Here is a 15,855-nt window from a genome sequence, read left to right as displayed (position 1 = left end):
ACACACTCCCATCAAAGTGAGTTAGGGGGACCAAGGGTCTCCCGCTTTTCTCTCCCTAGAGTGATGGGGCCAGGCTGCTTAGAGAGTCTTCACCACTTCCTGGTTTAGTTGTGTTCTTAACTTGGCATCATTCCCTCCCCCCAGGTCACCAGCGAGAAGACTGGAAGACACCACAATGCTATTGCTGTGGTACTAATGCGGTGGCATTACTGAGCGCTTAATGCACGAGCACCCAGCTGCGAGGAGCACATCCTTCCACCTCTGCAGCCTGCTCCTGGAAATAGGGCCTTGCACACACCCAAAGGGGATTTCCCAGAGCCCTGAGCTCCACCCAGCTGGGAGATGCCGACACTGAAGCCACAGCAGAATGAGTCCTTCTCTTGGGAAAGCAGCAAAGGCGTGTCTTTCTAATCCACGTTGCAGCACCAGTGGCGGCGGGTTATCTTTAACGTTACCAGTGTGTGATGACCGCGAAGAGAATCTGCAGCGCCATGGAGAAGCAGGGCAGCTGTGCCACGCTGTAGGCCACCGAGCGTGTGGGAGCTTTCAGCTGCAGGAGGTATGCCACGGTGTGAACTATCCGCCCCACGCAGAAGATCAGGAAGTGGATCCTTGCCACAGTGGGATTGGGGTCCAGCAGGGAGTAGATGGCCCCAAGGAAGAGGAAGGGGAAAATGTTCTCCATGTCATTGCGATGGGCCCTGGAAATGTGAATAGGACAATTCAGGCTTATGGGGCTGCCTTGGAGTCCATTCCCTCCCACCAATCACTGAGCTGCCCAATTCTTCTTCCCACCCCACCCCCATACCCTAGTCAGCCCATATTGACGCCCCTGCCTTTCTGGACTGGATGGACTCTCCCTTTGCAGCCCATCCGTACAGAAAACGGGATGGATGGGTTGCTGTTGGGTGGAATGCCACGGACTACTGGTGAGGAATAAGCAGCAGAAACAAGTTTCAGAGTAGCAGCCGTGTTAGTCTGTATCCGCAAAAAGAACAGGAGTACTTGTGGCACCTTAGAGACTAACACATTTATTTGAGCATAAGCTTTCGTGGGCTACAGCCCACTTCATCGGATGCATGTAGTGGAAAATACAGTAGGAAGATATATATATATACCCAGAGAACATGAAACAATGGGTGTTACCATACACACATGTAGGTCCAGCAACCACACACCACACAACAAAAACACCAGCCCAGGAACCTATCCTTGCAACAAAGCCCGTTGCCAACTCTGTCCACATATCTATTCAGGGGATACCATCATAGGACCTAATCACATCAGCCACACCATCAGGGGCTCGTTCACCTGCACATCTACCAATGTGATATATGCCATCATGTGCCAGCAATGCCCCTCTGCCATGTACATTGGCCAAACCGGACAGTCTCTACGCAAAAGAATAAATGGACACAAATCAGACGTCAAGAATTATAACATTCAAAAACCAGTTGGAGAACACTTCAGCCTCCCTGGCCACTCGATTACAGACCTAAAAGTCGCAATATTACAACAACAAAACTTCAAAAACAGACTCCAACGAGAGACTGCTGAATTGGAATTAATTTGCAATTTGGACACCATTAAATTAGGCTTGAATAAAGACTGGGAGTGGATGGGCCATTACACAAAGTAAAACTATTTCCCCATGCTTATTCTCCCCCCCCCTCCCCCCCAGTTCCTCACATCTCCTTGTCAATTGCTGGAAATGGGCCATTTTCATTACCACTACAAAAAGTTCTTTTTCTCTCCTGCTGATAATACCTCACCTTAACAGATCACTCTCCTTATAGTGTGTATGGTAACACCCATTGTTTCATGTTCTCTGTGTATATTTATATATCTTCCTACTGTATTTTCCACTACATGCATCCGATGAAGTGGGCTGTAGGCCACGAAAGCTTACGCTCAAATAAATTTGTTAGTCTCTAAGGTGCCAGCAGAAACAAGTGAGCCAAGAAATGAAGAGGCGCCAGGATTTTCAAAGGGGCCTGGTACCCAACTCCAGCTGAATTTCAGTGGGGGGTTCGGCACCTCATTTTCTCGCCCAGTAGCTTTTTAAGGCAAGTGCTATTAGTGATGAAAAACAGGGGGGGAAATACAGAAACATTGTGATAGGACATCTGACTGAGTTTAGAGCCTACGGTAAGACCCATTTTCCCCACTAAACTCCCTCTACCTGCCCCGCCCCTAATGGAAGAGTTTATGAAACAAGAACAAAGCAATGCTTCCTAGAAGCTGGGGAAACCAAAATCCTGATGAAACCTACTCACTACGTCAGCACACAGACGTGTGTAAATTTTTCCAAATTTCCCATGAGATGCCGAAAGGAAATTGAAGATCATCCAAGCTTTTACTAATTTTTTGACGCAAGTTTCCCTGGCTCTGCCCATCTACCCCCTCCTCTGGCTGGGAGAGAGTCTAACGGGAAGTGTTGGGCAACCTTAAGTATATGCAGTGCTACCAGCAATCCTAAATTATATATGAAATAGTTACCGTTAAGATGACGGTCAAGTTCATGATGACCTGTTAGGGATCAATCCCACTCCCAGTTGAAGTCCATGGGAGTCTTTCCATTGGACTTAGGGAATGCTGGACAGGATCTTTGCACCACATTCTCTCTTTGAGCCCCCCATCCTATAAGGTGCTGAGTGCCCTCAACTCCTACTGAAGTGAAAGGAGCTGAGGGTGCTCTATACCTGATAGGATTGGGCCTCAAAAAATTAAGATCAGTGCAGGCCTCCTCCCAAAAGCCACTAGAAACGACCCTCCTTCACACTGCAGCTCTCAGCCTAGAGCAGGGGTGGCCAACCTGAGCCTGAGAAGGAGCAGAATTTACCAATGTATATTGCCAAAAAGCCACAGTAATACGTCAGCAGCCCCCCATCAGCTCCCCCACCCCGCTCCCACCGCCTCCCACCCACCGGCAGCCCCGCCAATCAGCTCCTCAGGCACAGCAGGCTCAGGGGAGGGGGTGGGAACGGGTGGAGTGGGGGTAGGGCCTGTGGCAGAGCCAGGGGTTGAGCAGTGAGCACCCCCCGGCACATTGGAAAGTTGGCGCCTGTAGCTCCAGCCCCGGAGTCGGAGCCTATACAAGGAGCCGCATATTAACTTCTGAAGAGCTGCATGTGGCTCCGGAGCCACAGGTTGGCCACCCCTGGCCTAGAGTGTTAGATCACAGAGACCTTCCCTCACCCCCAAAACCCATGCATAGAATAATCTCCACTTCAACTCTGGCTTCTGCTGAATGAATTGGGGCACTCCCCAAGGAGGATCAGCTTTCCCCATGGAGTCTTGTTTTCTGTGTCCTTGTTTATTTAGTCATTCAGTAGGTTCCTCTTTCCAGCCTGCAAAATCCCACTGCATTTGACAGGCAATTCTAACCTAATGCTGCTTTTGTTTGAGCTGAAACTGGTTGTATAAGTGGGGTCAGCAAAAGGAGTGGAGACGGTACAGGAAATAGGTGCAGTTTATTTCTCAAGTCCAGGCTTATACAACAAGCCACTTACATTTTATCCATGCACCTTTAAATGGTCTGTGATAGAGATGGCAATGCACTTAGTCATCCTCTAGTGGCTCAATATCCGTTAGGGACTGGGCCCAGGGGGAAAAAACCCTAATGCGAACAGTCACTAGGAATGGAATGCTGGAAATTCATATGCAGCTCTGAGTTATGAGGCTTGGGCCAGTCTCTACAAAATACCTTGACAGGCAACCTGCAAAAGGAAAGGCTATTGGTTTCTTTGCAATCGGTCTGAGAGGATTTGCTTTTATTTTTCTGCTTCCCCTGCTTGTTTTAGCTGGAGGTCTCATTAGGGGACCTAGAGCAATGGGGGTGGGAGCTCTTTCAGCCCTATCAGGAGATCATCATCCTTCCTTTCAACTCTCTGGTGGGCACAGGAGTTACATCAGTGTTTAAAAGAGTTTTAGGGTTTGTCTTCTTTAACAAAAGAGGGGTGTTCTTACTACAGAATAACTAACATGCATTAGCTAGCCTGGTGTAAAAACACAGCAGAGAGTGGGCACTGTGGTTTTACTGCAGATTAAAGTACTGGCGGGGGTCAACGTGGACAGGGGCTATAGGACTGACCTTACGTAGCTCAGCAAGCCCTGCAGCTGGCCTTGTTAGGGAGATAACCCGTGTAGTTATCTCCCCGTTAAACCCCACCCCCAAACACCTGCAGTCAATGGGGACGAGCCTTGAACAGTTTGACCAAAACGAAACCCTTCATCTCTCAGTCAGGTTTCATTGGCTTGGTACCTGTGATGTCATAAGCCTACTGGGTCTCTACTTACCCATAGAGTCTTCCAGGAAGGGAGGGTAGACCAGACCCAAACTGCTAGTGTTAAAAGTAGTCAGAAAAAAAGTGGTCCTTTTTCCTATCGAAGAAGAAGAGTATAAACCCATTTCCCTGTCCCATTGCAATAACTCCTTCCCCTTATCCCCCAGAGATGACTGGTATCTCAATGTACCAGCCCTTGCTTAGACTGCAGGCTCTTTGGGGCTGGGACTCTTTTTGTTCTGTGTTTGTACAGTGCCTAGCACAATGGGACCCTGGTCCATGACTGGGACTCCTAGGTGCTACCACGACACAAATGAGCACAGCTGGTTGAATTTGGAGTTTCCGTCCCATGGATAATTCCCAGATTTTAAATATGATTTAATCTCAAACCAGGACAAAAAGTTGAAGTGTGTTGCTTCAGTTTGTATGAGATAGGACATCGTGTCATAATGTAATGGGCTAAAGCATGTCTTGAGACATATGACGCATCACCACCACATGGTATGATGACATCACAACATGACACTGCATCATAGCCTGGTATATCACACTCTGACATCATTATGTCACGGTAGAATATGAAGACTCATGATGTTCTGAGACCAGAGGTGACATTACATCACAATGTATAATACTACAACAAATGTCAAATAAAACATTGATAAATGATCACAAAAACCTACACATTCCCACAAACATTCCGATTCTGTCAAATCAGTATTTTCTAGGGCTAAGTGATTAAAAAAATTAATCGCGATTAATCATGCGATTAATCGTGCTGTTAAACAATAATAGAATGCTATTTATATAAATATTTTTGGATGTTTTCCACATTTTCAAATATATTGATTTCAATTACAACAGAGAATACAAAGTGTACAGTGCTCACTTTATATTTATTTTTATTATAAATATTTGTACTGTAAAAATAAAATAAATAATATTTTTCAATTAACTTAATACAAGTACTGTAGTGCAATCTCTTTATCATGAAAGTTGAACTTACAAATGTAGAATTATGTAGAAAAAATAACTGCATTCAAAAACAAAGCAATGTAAAACTTTAGAGCCTACAAGTCCACTCAGTCCTACTTCTTGTTCAACCAATCTCTCAGACAAACAAGTTTGTTTACATTTGCAGGAGATAATGCTGCCCGCTTCTTGTTTACAATGTCACCTGAAAGTGAGAACAGGCGTTCGCATGGCACTGTTGTAGCCGGGGTGGCAAGATACTTACGTGTCAGATGCGCTAAAGATTCATATGTCCCTTCATGCTTCAACCACCATTCCAGAGGACGTGTCTCCATGCCGATGACAGGTTCTCCTCGATAACGATCCAAAGCAGAGCGGCCCGACGCATGTTCATTTTCATCATCTAAGTCAGATGCCACCAGCAGAAGACTACAAGGAGTCTGGTGGCACCTTAAAGACTAACAGATTTATTTGGGCATGAACTTTTGTGGGTAAAAAACCCACTTCTTCAGATGCATGGGCTCCATAATGATTCAAAAGTCTCCATGCATCTGAAGAAGTGGGTTTTTTACCCACGAAAGTTCATGCCCAAATAAATCTGTTAGTCTTTAAGGTGCCACCAGACTCCTTGTTGTTTTTTTGGATACAGACTAACATGGCTACCCTCTGATACTTGACAGCAGAAGACTGATTTTATTTTTTGGTGGTTCAGGTTTGGTGGTGTAGTTTCCGCATCGGAATGTTGCTTTTATAAGACTTCTGAAAGCATGCTCCACACCCCATCCCAATCAGATTTTGGAAGGCACTTCAGATTCTTAAATCTTGGGTCGAGTGCTGTAGCTGTCATTAGAAATCTCACATCGGTACCTTCTTTGCCTTTTGTCAAATTTGCAGTGAAAGTGTTCTTAAAACGAACATGTGCTGGGTCATCATCAGAGACTGTTATAACATGAAATATATGGCAGAATGCGGGTAAAACAAAGAGCAGGAGACATACAATTCTCCCCCAAGGAATTCAGTCACAAATTTAATTAACACTTTTTTTTTTATGAGCGTCATCAGCATGGAAGCATGTCCTCTGGAATGGTGGCTCAAGCATGAAGGGACATAGGGATGTTTAGCATATCTGGCACGTAAATATCTTGCAACGCTGGCTACAAAAGTGCCGTGTGAATGTCTGTTCTCACTTTCAGGTGACATTGTAAATAAGAAGCAGGCAGCATTATCTCCTGTAAATGTAAACAAACTTGTTTCTCGTAGCGATTGGCTGAAAAAGAAGTATGACTGAGTGGACTTGTAGGCTATAAAGTTTTACATTGATTTGCAGTTATGTAACAAAAAACCCTACATTTGTAAGTTGTGCTTTCATGATAAAGAGATTGCACTACAGTACTTGTATGAGGTGAATTGAAAAATACTGTTTCTTTTGTTTATCATTTTTACAGTGCAAATATTTGAAATAAAAATAACAAAGTGAGTACTGTATATTTTGTATTCTGTGTTGTAATTGAAATCAATATATTTGAAAATGTAGAAAAACATCCAAAATATTTAACAAATTTCAAGTGGTATTCTATTGTTTAACAGTGCGATTAAAACGGCGATTAATCACGATTACTTTTTTTTTAGTTCATCGCGTGAGTTAACTGCCATTAATCAACAGCCCTAGTATTTTCCCTAACAGAAAACTCTTCTGTTGGAAATTTTGTGACCAGCTCTAGCAATAAGCCTGAAGCAATAAGGCTTTGAAAGCCTGGATTTTAGAGGTTTCATCCTAGTCTCTAGTCAACGCTAGCCCTTTCCGTAGCATGGCAAGTCTTAGCAGGAGTGCACCCTACTCACCCGCACCATGCTGCCCTCTGGCCATATTATTAGCTAACTTGGCATGCCTAGGTCTCCACGGCAAGGGTGGGGTGAGACGGACAACGAGAGCTCGGTACTTTGAGCATTTGCACTGACGCAGACAGGGCCGGTGCTACCATTAAGGCAAACTAGGCGGTTGCCTAGGGCGCCAAGATTTGGGGGCGCCAAAAAGTGGTGCCCCAATTTTTTTTTACAGTATTCCTGGGCCGCTCCACTTCTCCCGCCTCCCAGGCTTGCAGCGCCAATCAGCTGTTTGGCGCCACAAGCCTGGGAGGGGAGGAGAATTAGAGCGGGGGCGGCGTGCTCGGGGAGGAGGCGGAGCAGAGGTGAGCTGGGGTGGGGAGCTGCCGCACGGCTCCCCGGGGGGGGAGCTGCCACGGGGGGGCTCCTCGGGGCGGGGGGGGGAAGCTGCCGTGGGGGGGGCATCTCAGGGCGGAGGGGGGGGCGGGGAGCTGCTGCAGGACTGGGGGGAGGGGGGAGCGCAAGGTGGAAGTTTCGCGCCCTAGGCCCTGGACGCAGAGATGCTGGGAAGAGGGAGCTGGATGACAGGCTTCAGTGCCTTGCAGCTGCTTCCAATCACCACATCCCCATTTCCGAGGGAGACGGAGCGTGCGCCAAAAAGTCCCAAGGAACCCAGTCACCATTTCCTGTTTCCCCATCCTCACTCCAGACCCGTAAATGCAGATTTTATGTAAACAAGGCAACCACAGCCCGTGGCCAACACCTCAATCAAGCCATTTCCTGCCCCGAGCTGTCCAGGAGTGGGAAGGCAGCCACTGAGTCTGTTTATTTTTAATGAAGATTTTTATCTGCTGACTAACAGGCCCAACCCTACTCCCCAGTTACCCTCACCTGGGTGACTGTGTGTCAAAAGCTCTCGCTTCCTACATGCCTTTTGCTCAGTAACATTCCCCTGGAGCCTGCCTTGGTAGCTAAACTCTGTGGGCTAACATCTTCTCTTGGTTACGCCAGCGTAAATCCAGAGCAACTCGCCGTAGCCTGGCCAGTCAGGCCACGTTGCACGCTGGGTGGTCTCCATGAGAAATGAGGGGGCGGGGGGCAGTCCTGATTTTTTAAGTGCAGGTATAGTAACTCCTCACTTAAAGTTGTCCCGGTTAACGTTGTTTTGTTGCTGTTCAATTAGGGAACATGCTCGTTTAAAGTTGTGCAATGCTCCCTTCTAACGTCGTTTGGCAGCCGCCTGCTTTGTCCACTGCTTGCAGGAAGAGCAGCCCGTTGCAGCTAGCTGGTGGGGGCTTGGAACCAGGATGGACTGGCAACCCCCCATCAGCTCCCCGCTCCCCTAAATTCCCTGTGCGGCAGCCACCCAGCAGGCTAGCAATTTCCGGCAGTCCCTCCCCCCACTGCCATGTGCTGCTCCTGCCCTCTGCCTTGGAGCTGCTCCCCGAGCCTCCTGCTTGCTGGGGGGGGGTAGAGGGAGGCTAATGTCAGGGTGTCCCCCTCCCTCTGCTCCTGCACCCCTCTTACCCCATCTCCATAGAGCAGGGGGGACACACGACAGGGCTCAGGACGGAGGGAGCTCCCTGGTAGCAGCTACGTCTCAGCTTGCTGATTAACTTAACAAGGCAATGTACTTTGAGTGGGGTCAGCATACGTAAAGAGGCAATCTCTCTCTCTCTCTCACACACACACAGGGTGTGTGTCTCTGTCTGCCATGCTGTCTCCCCTCCCTCCATTCGTGCTGCCTTGTAGAGTGTGAGGCTACATTAACAACAATGAGTTAACCCTTGAGGGCTCAGCCGAGTGCTAGTTCATCATTCAGCAGTAAGGCATTCCCTGGGAAATATCCCACCCTCTGACTCTACCACCTCAACCAAGCTTCACAATCATCATTGCTGTGTACAGTATTAAATTGTTTGTTTAAAACTTATACTGTGTGTGTGTGTAGTCTTTTGTCTGGCAAAAAAAAAAATTCCCTGGAACCTAACCCCCCCGCTATTTACTTAATTCTTATGGGGAAATTGGATTCACTTAACATCGTTTCGCTTAAAGTCGCATTTTTCGGGAACAGAACTACAACGTTAAGTGAGGAGTTACTATACTCCACCCACACCAGCGTCGCTCCATCCCAGAGGCTTGACCCGCCCCCCGGTGCGTTTCTGTATAAAATGGCATCTTCCATGTGGCATGGCCTTGCATGTTCAGTGCGTGTGAGGTCAAAAGTGTGGGTCCCGCCCCATTGTTCCACATGGATGCATACAATTATTCGGTCAAGTCTCTCTCTTACACACACACACACAAAACTGAAATCACAGACTCCTCAGTGAGCTGTTTCCCTGAGCTGGTAGGAGTAGCAGGTTTCTTATCCTCCCTGTGGGCAGACACTAGGGGGCAACCCATTCTCACACACAAAGCCACTCCATTACAGTGCATTTCCCCACTTCCATAAGCAACCCATCCCCAGAGCACACACCTCCTGCTCTGTACTTTACTGCAGCAGGCCTGAAAGGCAGGCCCCCAAATCCTTTGCCTATAAATCCTTTCCAGTTCCAGCTGTATATTAGTAAACAACTATAAATCTCCCCACACCCAACTCATGTCGCCACCCTTTCTGCGTCATGCAACCAGTTTCTCCTCTGACACGTTGGAAGTCACGGAGAAAGAACGGTTAACAGTGTCCAAGCTGCCTCAGCCGCTAACCAGCCCTCAGCTCAACAAAAATAAACTCTCAGGCACTAGCTATGCCAGCACATCGTGTCCTCCCAGAGAGACTTCAGCAGGAGAAATGGGAAGAAACAAAGGCAGCTTTTAGGCCAACTTTAATACCAGGGGCTCCTTATAAGGCTGTGGGATTCCAGACTCAGCTTGTCTTCCCTCAGGTCTCGCTGTCGAGCTCTCTCCAATCCTTTTGTGGCTCACTTTGCACAACTCCTAACCACAGGCGTCTCCTCCTCCCGAGCCGAGCCGAGCTGCTGGGGCTCGAGAGAAAGTCAGGCTTTGTCTTCACTTGGAAAAGAGTTCGCTAGCATTGTAACGTGGGTTAGTTAAGACACAGCAGTTGTCTCTGTAACCCAAGGTAGACTCTAAGCTCTCCTTGGGGTTTACTTTGACCAGCCAACAAGGGTTAAAATTACTCCTGCCTTGTCTTCACTAGGGCTACGTCTTCACTGCCAAAAAAAAAGGGGATTTTAGCGTTCCCATCAGTTATCTCATGGAAAATTCCCATGGAGGCAATGTGCAGGCAGTTTGTACTGAGCCTTTTAATGTAGCGAGGTGAAATCAAACACTATGCCCCATGGCGGAGCTTGCTTTGACACATCACAATTATAACTACAGAACCTTGTCTGCATTAACATTTTACAGTGACCTGGCTAACACACACACACACCAGGGCCGGCTCAAGCTTTTTTGCCGCCCCAAGCGGCGGAAAAAAAAAAAAAGATTGAGCTGCTGCCGAAGTGCCGCCAAAGAGGAAGAGAGGGAGTGAAGGACCCGCCGCCGAATTGCCGCCGAAGACCCGGACGTGCCGCCCCAATAATGGACAGAGTGCCGCCCCTTTGTATTGGCCGCCCCAGGCACCTGCTTCCTTCGCTGGTGCCTGGAGCCGGCCCTGACACACACACACACACACACACACACACGCACGCACGCACACGCACTCACGCTTAGGGCAAGTCTACACTACAAAATTAAGTCGACCTAAGCTATGTCGACGTACAGCAATTAAATCACATTTGAACGTCCACACTATGCTCCTTGTGTCCATGGTGCACGTCCTCACCGGGAGCGCTTGTATCGATTTAAGGTGCAGGGCATTGTGGGATGGCTTCTGAAAGGCAGCCACAGTCGATCTAAGCAATGCAGAGTCTACACTGACACTGCATCCACCTAACTACATCGACTTAAGCTCTACGCCTCTCACGGAGGTGGCGTTATTAAGTCGGCCTAGTAGGCAAATTACATTGGTGGGAGTGACATTTTAGTGTAGAAGCTTACAGAGTTAGGTTGCTGTAAGCTGCCTATCTCAGAGAACTGGAAGACACCCTGAAAGGTCATCGAGTCCAGCCCCCTGCCTTCACTAGCAGGACCAAGTACTGATTTTGCCCCAGATCCCTAAGTGGCCCCCTCAAGGATTGAACTCAAAACCCTGGGTTTAGCAGGCCAATGCTCAAACCACTGAGCTATCCCTCCCCCCGTATGGCAACCTAACTCTGTAGCATAGACTAAGCCTTAGCTATGGTTTCACTGTCATGTAAAACCAAGTTCCTTAATACAGGTTTAAAATTCCTCGTGAAGCTACAGCGTCTGTGGGTGAATGCACTAGCCTGGCACCTTTTGGAGAGCTGGGTTCAAATCTAGCCAGGAGCACACGTGATCTCAGATTGGGGGCACGGGGTCTCAACCTTATTCGTTCCCATTAGAGGCAAAACCAACATGCAATGTGACATCACCGACTGTCTCTTCTTAGACCTAGGACTGAAACGGTGACCAAGGTGCACTGGCAGAATTGTGTGGGAGTCCAGAGCATTCCATTGTCAGAGCTGTGCGGGGATTAGTGGAGATTTGGGTCTGGCAGAGCTGGGGGTGGGGGGGGCTGGGGGAACCTTAGTGCATTAATTCAAGACGTGGCCACAATCATCTGGGACACTCTGAAAATCTGGACTCTAAGGAACCAGTTATAATGGGACCCTGGGGTTGATGGCTTTAGAACCCCAGGCATGAATCCATCCGTGTTTCATGAGCCAGTGTCTCCATTTAATATTTAACTAGCCCCAGCACCAGGAGCTGATGGGATCCCGCTTCAGGCCCCTGTTGATCAATCCATGTAGCTAATTGCCGAATTAATGAGCCCTTCGCTTTGCCTTTCCCGTGACACCGAGCAGCTGCTGAGGAGCGTTTCGCCGCACAAGAGGAATTCCAGCCACGTGCTGGCCAATCGAATTCACAGTACAGCACTTGCCTGCGGCATCGCTCCACGTCTGGGTCCTCTCGACAGTACTGCAGCCCTCCGTTCCTCAGGGCGTCCTCTGGATTGGCGAAAGCCTGGAAGAGAGAATTGCCGTCTCAGAGGCGTGAGGAGATGCTTCCCACCAAGACTCATGGGGGCATCAGGCGTATAGCCCTGCGCAGATACGACATTTGTATCCGCATCCGATCGGCAGCTCGCCACGGATTTGCAGGGCTCCAGAGCTAGGACGCTAAGTGCAATCGAGTTTCCTGCACAATGTGAAGGTTGCTCACTGAAAAGGGAGCCAGGAAACGGGGAGTTAATGTTCCCATGGCAAGGCCAGCTCCTCTGGACTGCACATAGCGTGTAGGAGGTGATCCCTTTCTGTTCCTCATTAAGTGTGCAGCTTTTACGCACAGTCTTGGGGCCCAGTCCTGCCAACTCCCCTGCACGTGATTAATTCAGTCACGTACTCAGGCCACTGGAGCATGCAAGTTGCTCTGACAAGCGTTTGCAGGATCCGGCTCTTTGGCTGAGACTGTCAAAGCTGCTTAGGGATATGGAGACCCAGGCCCAGCTCCTCAAAGGTATTTAGGGGCCTCATCTGCCTCTTTGGGCACCACTGACATGTTCAAAACAGCCCTCAGCTGCCACCCAGCCCCATAGGTACCAAGATCCCTGTGGTGCTTGTGTTTCAACCAATCAGCATTTGAAATGCTGCCTAAGCCCTGATGCTGACCCACAGCTAGCAAGCTGCTCAGAGCCCTCGCTCAAGCCTAAGCCACGCAGGGCCCAAAACACAAGAATGCCTATCCTGCCAATGGGACCCATCGGCGTGCTCTACCCAAAGACCCGATCCCTGTCAGACCCCATTGCAGGAGGGCTGGATACAAGCCTCCAATAGGTATGTGTGTGTGGAGGGGGGAGAGCACAGCACCCCACAACGAGACAACTGGGGGCACAGGGAAAGCATGAGAGAAACACACACACAGTGTTGGCTTCTAGGGCATGGACTATCTGAGTAGCTGACTTGGCTTTGGAGCCTAGCTCCAGGAGATGGAGGCACCTATCTCTGACCTTCCAAGGGCACCAGGTCAGCTCTTAAGATATCTAAGCCCCCTCCTTGGCATTTCACTCCTGTCTAGCTTAGATGAGTTGCATTAGGCGCCTAATGCTCCCCGTGCATTGACCGGGGAGCCGAGGCTCCTAGCTTGGGGCTGAGAATTCCACCGGGCCTCCGGCTGCCTAGGCACCGCAATGCTGAGCAGAGCAATGTTAAAGTATCTTAGTGGGTACTGGGGCCCAGATCTTCAAAAGTCAGTGGGACTTGGGAGAATCTCAGCCCTAGTGTTTATTGCACACAGCAGCAGTGACCGCTATTCCTCGGAGTTTCCAGTCTCGCCCCCTTTTCCACTTGCTTACAATACAGTCTGAAGCTTTCGGGGGCTGAGGTTTTCCAGACTTGGGGTGAAATTCTGGCCTCGTTGGAGACAGTGCAAAACTGACTCCAGGGGGACCAGGATTTCACCCTTTTCATGCATTTGTTCGGCGGTTCAGGGAGGAGGAAGTGATTGTCTCAAAAGGCTGAACCGTATGCGAGGGTGAGAAGGAACCCACATATTTCTAGTGCCATCATATTAACACCACCTTCAAACAGAGCCCAAGCATGGGAAAGCAAGACAGGTCTGAGCGACCAGGGTTGTAATCAAAGCCAAAGGCGACACCTGGGAGAGACAAGAATGATCAGATGCTGGTCCCCAGATGCCTGGGGGTGGCACATTCAGCAGGGAACCGCCGCAGAACATGGGGTGGCCCCGCCCCCAGCCCTTCCACGCAGCTGTGTCTCCTGTCTGGGTCTGTACAGCCTCGCGGGAGGACAGGGCTGGGGGCAGTACAGCTGCCCCGGAGGAGCTGCCGGCGTGGGGCTACCCAGCAACCCCATGTTCTGCTCCTTTCGCTGCTCTGGTTCCCAGGAGAGCCCGGCGGTTCAGAAATCGGTAGCCACTGAAATCGGTACCCAGTGCAGTGGGAGGACAGAGCCCCCTCCCCTCCAGGTAACGTGGAATGGGGAGGGGACAGGGAGAGCTCAGGGCCCCCAGGCTGGGGACAGGGCAGAGAGAGTCACATGGAGGAGTCATGTGGGGGGGTGTCACGTGCCCCCCTTTAGCTGGTGTCCCCCTTTGTGTGCCACCTATGATCAAAGCCACACTGCAAGCTTAACTCAATTTCACCACCATTGATCTGTTATATAATACGGGAGACCCTTCACCTAGCACTGAAATGCAGCCGCCTCTGGGATGGTACACGGCAGCTGTTTAATAGTGCAATGCAGTGATCAAAAAAACAAACAATTGCCAGAAATGGCAAAGAATGCTTTGTCCTATGAAATCAGAAGGGTTTTTTTTTTTTCCTTTAGAAGTACAGCTATAATACCATTTCCTGAACTGGCATTTGGTTAAGTAGCTTTAACGTGCTTTTTGAACTTAGTGAGTCATATGTACATAAAGGATAATTACACGACTCACTAATCACAGAGTTCAGATTTGGATAAATACCCTGTCCCCATATATCTTATAGGAATTGCTATGCTGGGACCCATTGACAGCAGTGGCAGTCTGGTCTTGCAGCACAGAAAGGACCCGACTCTGTTCCTTAATCATTGTAGAGCCTTGGATTTTAGCAGTGCTGTAGCACAGTGCAGGGAAGTTGAATGATTTGGGATTGACAGTGCAAGACCCCCCCCCCCCCCCACACACACACAACCTCTCTTGACCAGTTTCCAGTAGAATTTTTACTAATGTTTTTGAAGTGCTTTATAGCAGATTTCTCTTTGTTGCAGGGCATTCAGTTGGGCTTTTTTTTTTTTTTAAAGGAAAAAGGACAGAATGTCCTAGCAAGAGGAGAAAAAACATGAGCTAATGTTTGATTGACTTCCGTTGACATGTCAGGCTAGCTTTTCTGCCTTCACTAGGAGAATATTTCTGTTCTACTTCCCAACCCCAAAACAAGTTCCCTCTAGACTTGTTTACCTCCTAAGAAGTTAGGTCCTCCTGTAATAAACACAGGTAGGAATTTAGCCTTTAAAAAGCCACAAACAGACTCCACAGGTTTGTTTTTTGTTTGTTTGTTTGTTTGGTTGGTTGGTTTTTTTGCTATTCACTTAAACAACTTTTTAAAAATTAGTTTCTTACAGACCAACTGTCAAACTGATAGTTAGAGAAAAGGCTGTTTCCAAAAGGAACTCACCTGCATGGCATTTCAGATTTGCAAATTACTGTTTATCTTTTTGAATCCTACTCTAAACATGTTGCAGATGGGAGGAAAATATTCACATACCACTCCAAGCTGATCTACTGCAGCTATAAAATAGTTTCCAACTTGCTTCAAAGCCTCAATAAAACCAGTCAGCCACTATTTAAAGGATCAAACTCAACACTCTGTAGTTGCAGAAATGCTAACAGAAACCCCAAAGCAGCGCTGGCAGTTCTGGAGTGCAGAAAAGCTGGAACGTACCTTCTTTCTGAGCCTCACTTGTCCTGTAATGATGGCCAGAACATACATTTTTATAATCAAGATCGTGCTGTAGAAAGTAAACGATGCAAACACTTCATTTTCCATCATTTTCCAGAAAGGTGGGAGAGGATTTGTGTTTCCTTAAGCAGGCTGCAGCCACTAGCAAGCTCAGTCCCCTGTGAGAAAAGGGGATGGATCACTGTTTTATTCAAGTCTAAACATAAACTTGTACACCCACAGACCGCCTCTTGCTTGGTACATCCAGGATTGCAAGAGCTCAACCATATTTTAATTCCTCAGATCTATAGATGC

General features: G+C 48.4%; 1 protein-coding gene across 1 annotated transcript; it reads right to left on the bottom strand.

Annotated features, from left to right (window-relative positions):
• Positions 1-451: 451 nt before the first annotated feature.
• PTGES (prostaglandin E synthase) lies at positions 452-15,651 on the bottom strand. The gene is made up of 3 exons (XM_065419015.1): positions 15,544-15,651; positions 12,043-12,125; positions 452-701 (listed from the first exon to the last, which is right to left on the bottom strand). Exons 1-3 carry the CDS (start codon positions 15,649-15,651, stop codon positions 452-454), a joined length of 441 nt encoding a protein of 146 aa, XP_065275087.1.
• Positions 15,652-15,855: the final 204 nt, after the last annotated feature.

The sequence above is a fragment of the Emys orbicularis genome, chromosome 18, assembly GCF_028017835.1.
Source record: "Emys orbicularis isolate rEmyOrb1 chromosome 18, rEmyOrb1.hap1, whole genome shotgun sequence".
Lineage (NCBI taxonomy): Eukaryota > Metazoa > Chordata > Testudines > Emydidae > Emys > Emys orbicularis.
The sequence above is the reverse complement of the archived record's forward strand: the minus strand, read 5'-3'. Positions and strand labels throughout refer to the sequence as shown.

Bases quoted from the DNA above. Each gene is read 5' to 3' on its own strand.
- PTGES (XM_065419015.1), bottom strand. From the start codon at position 15,651: ATGATGGAAAATGAAGTGTTTGCATCGTTTACTTTCTACAGCACGATC. The intron at 12,126-15,543 runs GTACGTTCCAGC...TCTCTCTTCCAG, and splicing joins AAGTGAGGCTCAGAAAGAAG to GCTTTCGCCAATCCAGAGGA. The intron at 702-12,042 runs GCAAGTGCTGTA...TCACATTTCCAG, and splicing joins GACGTGGAGCGATGCCGCAG to GGCCCATCGCAATGACATGG.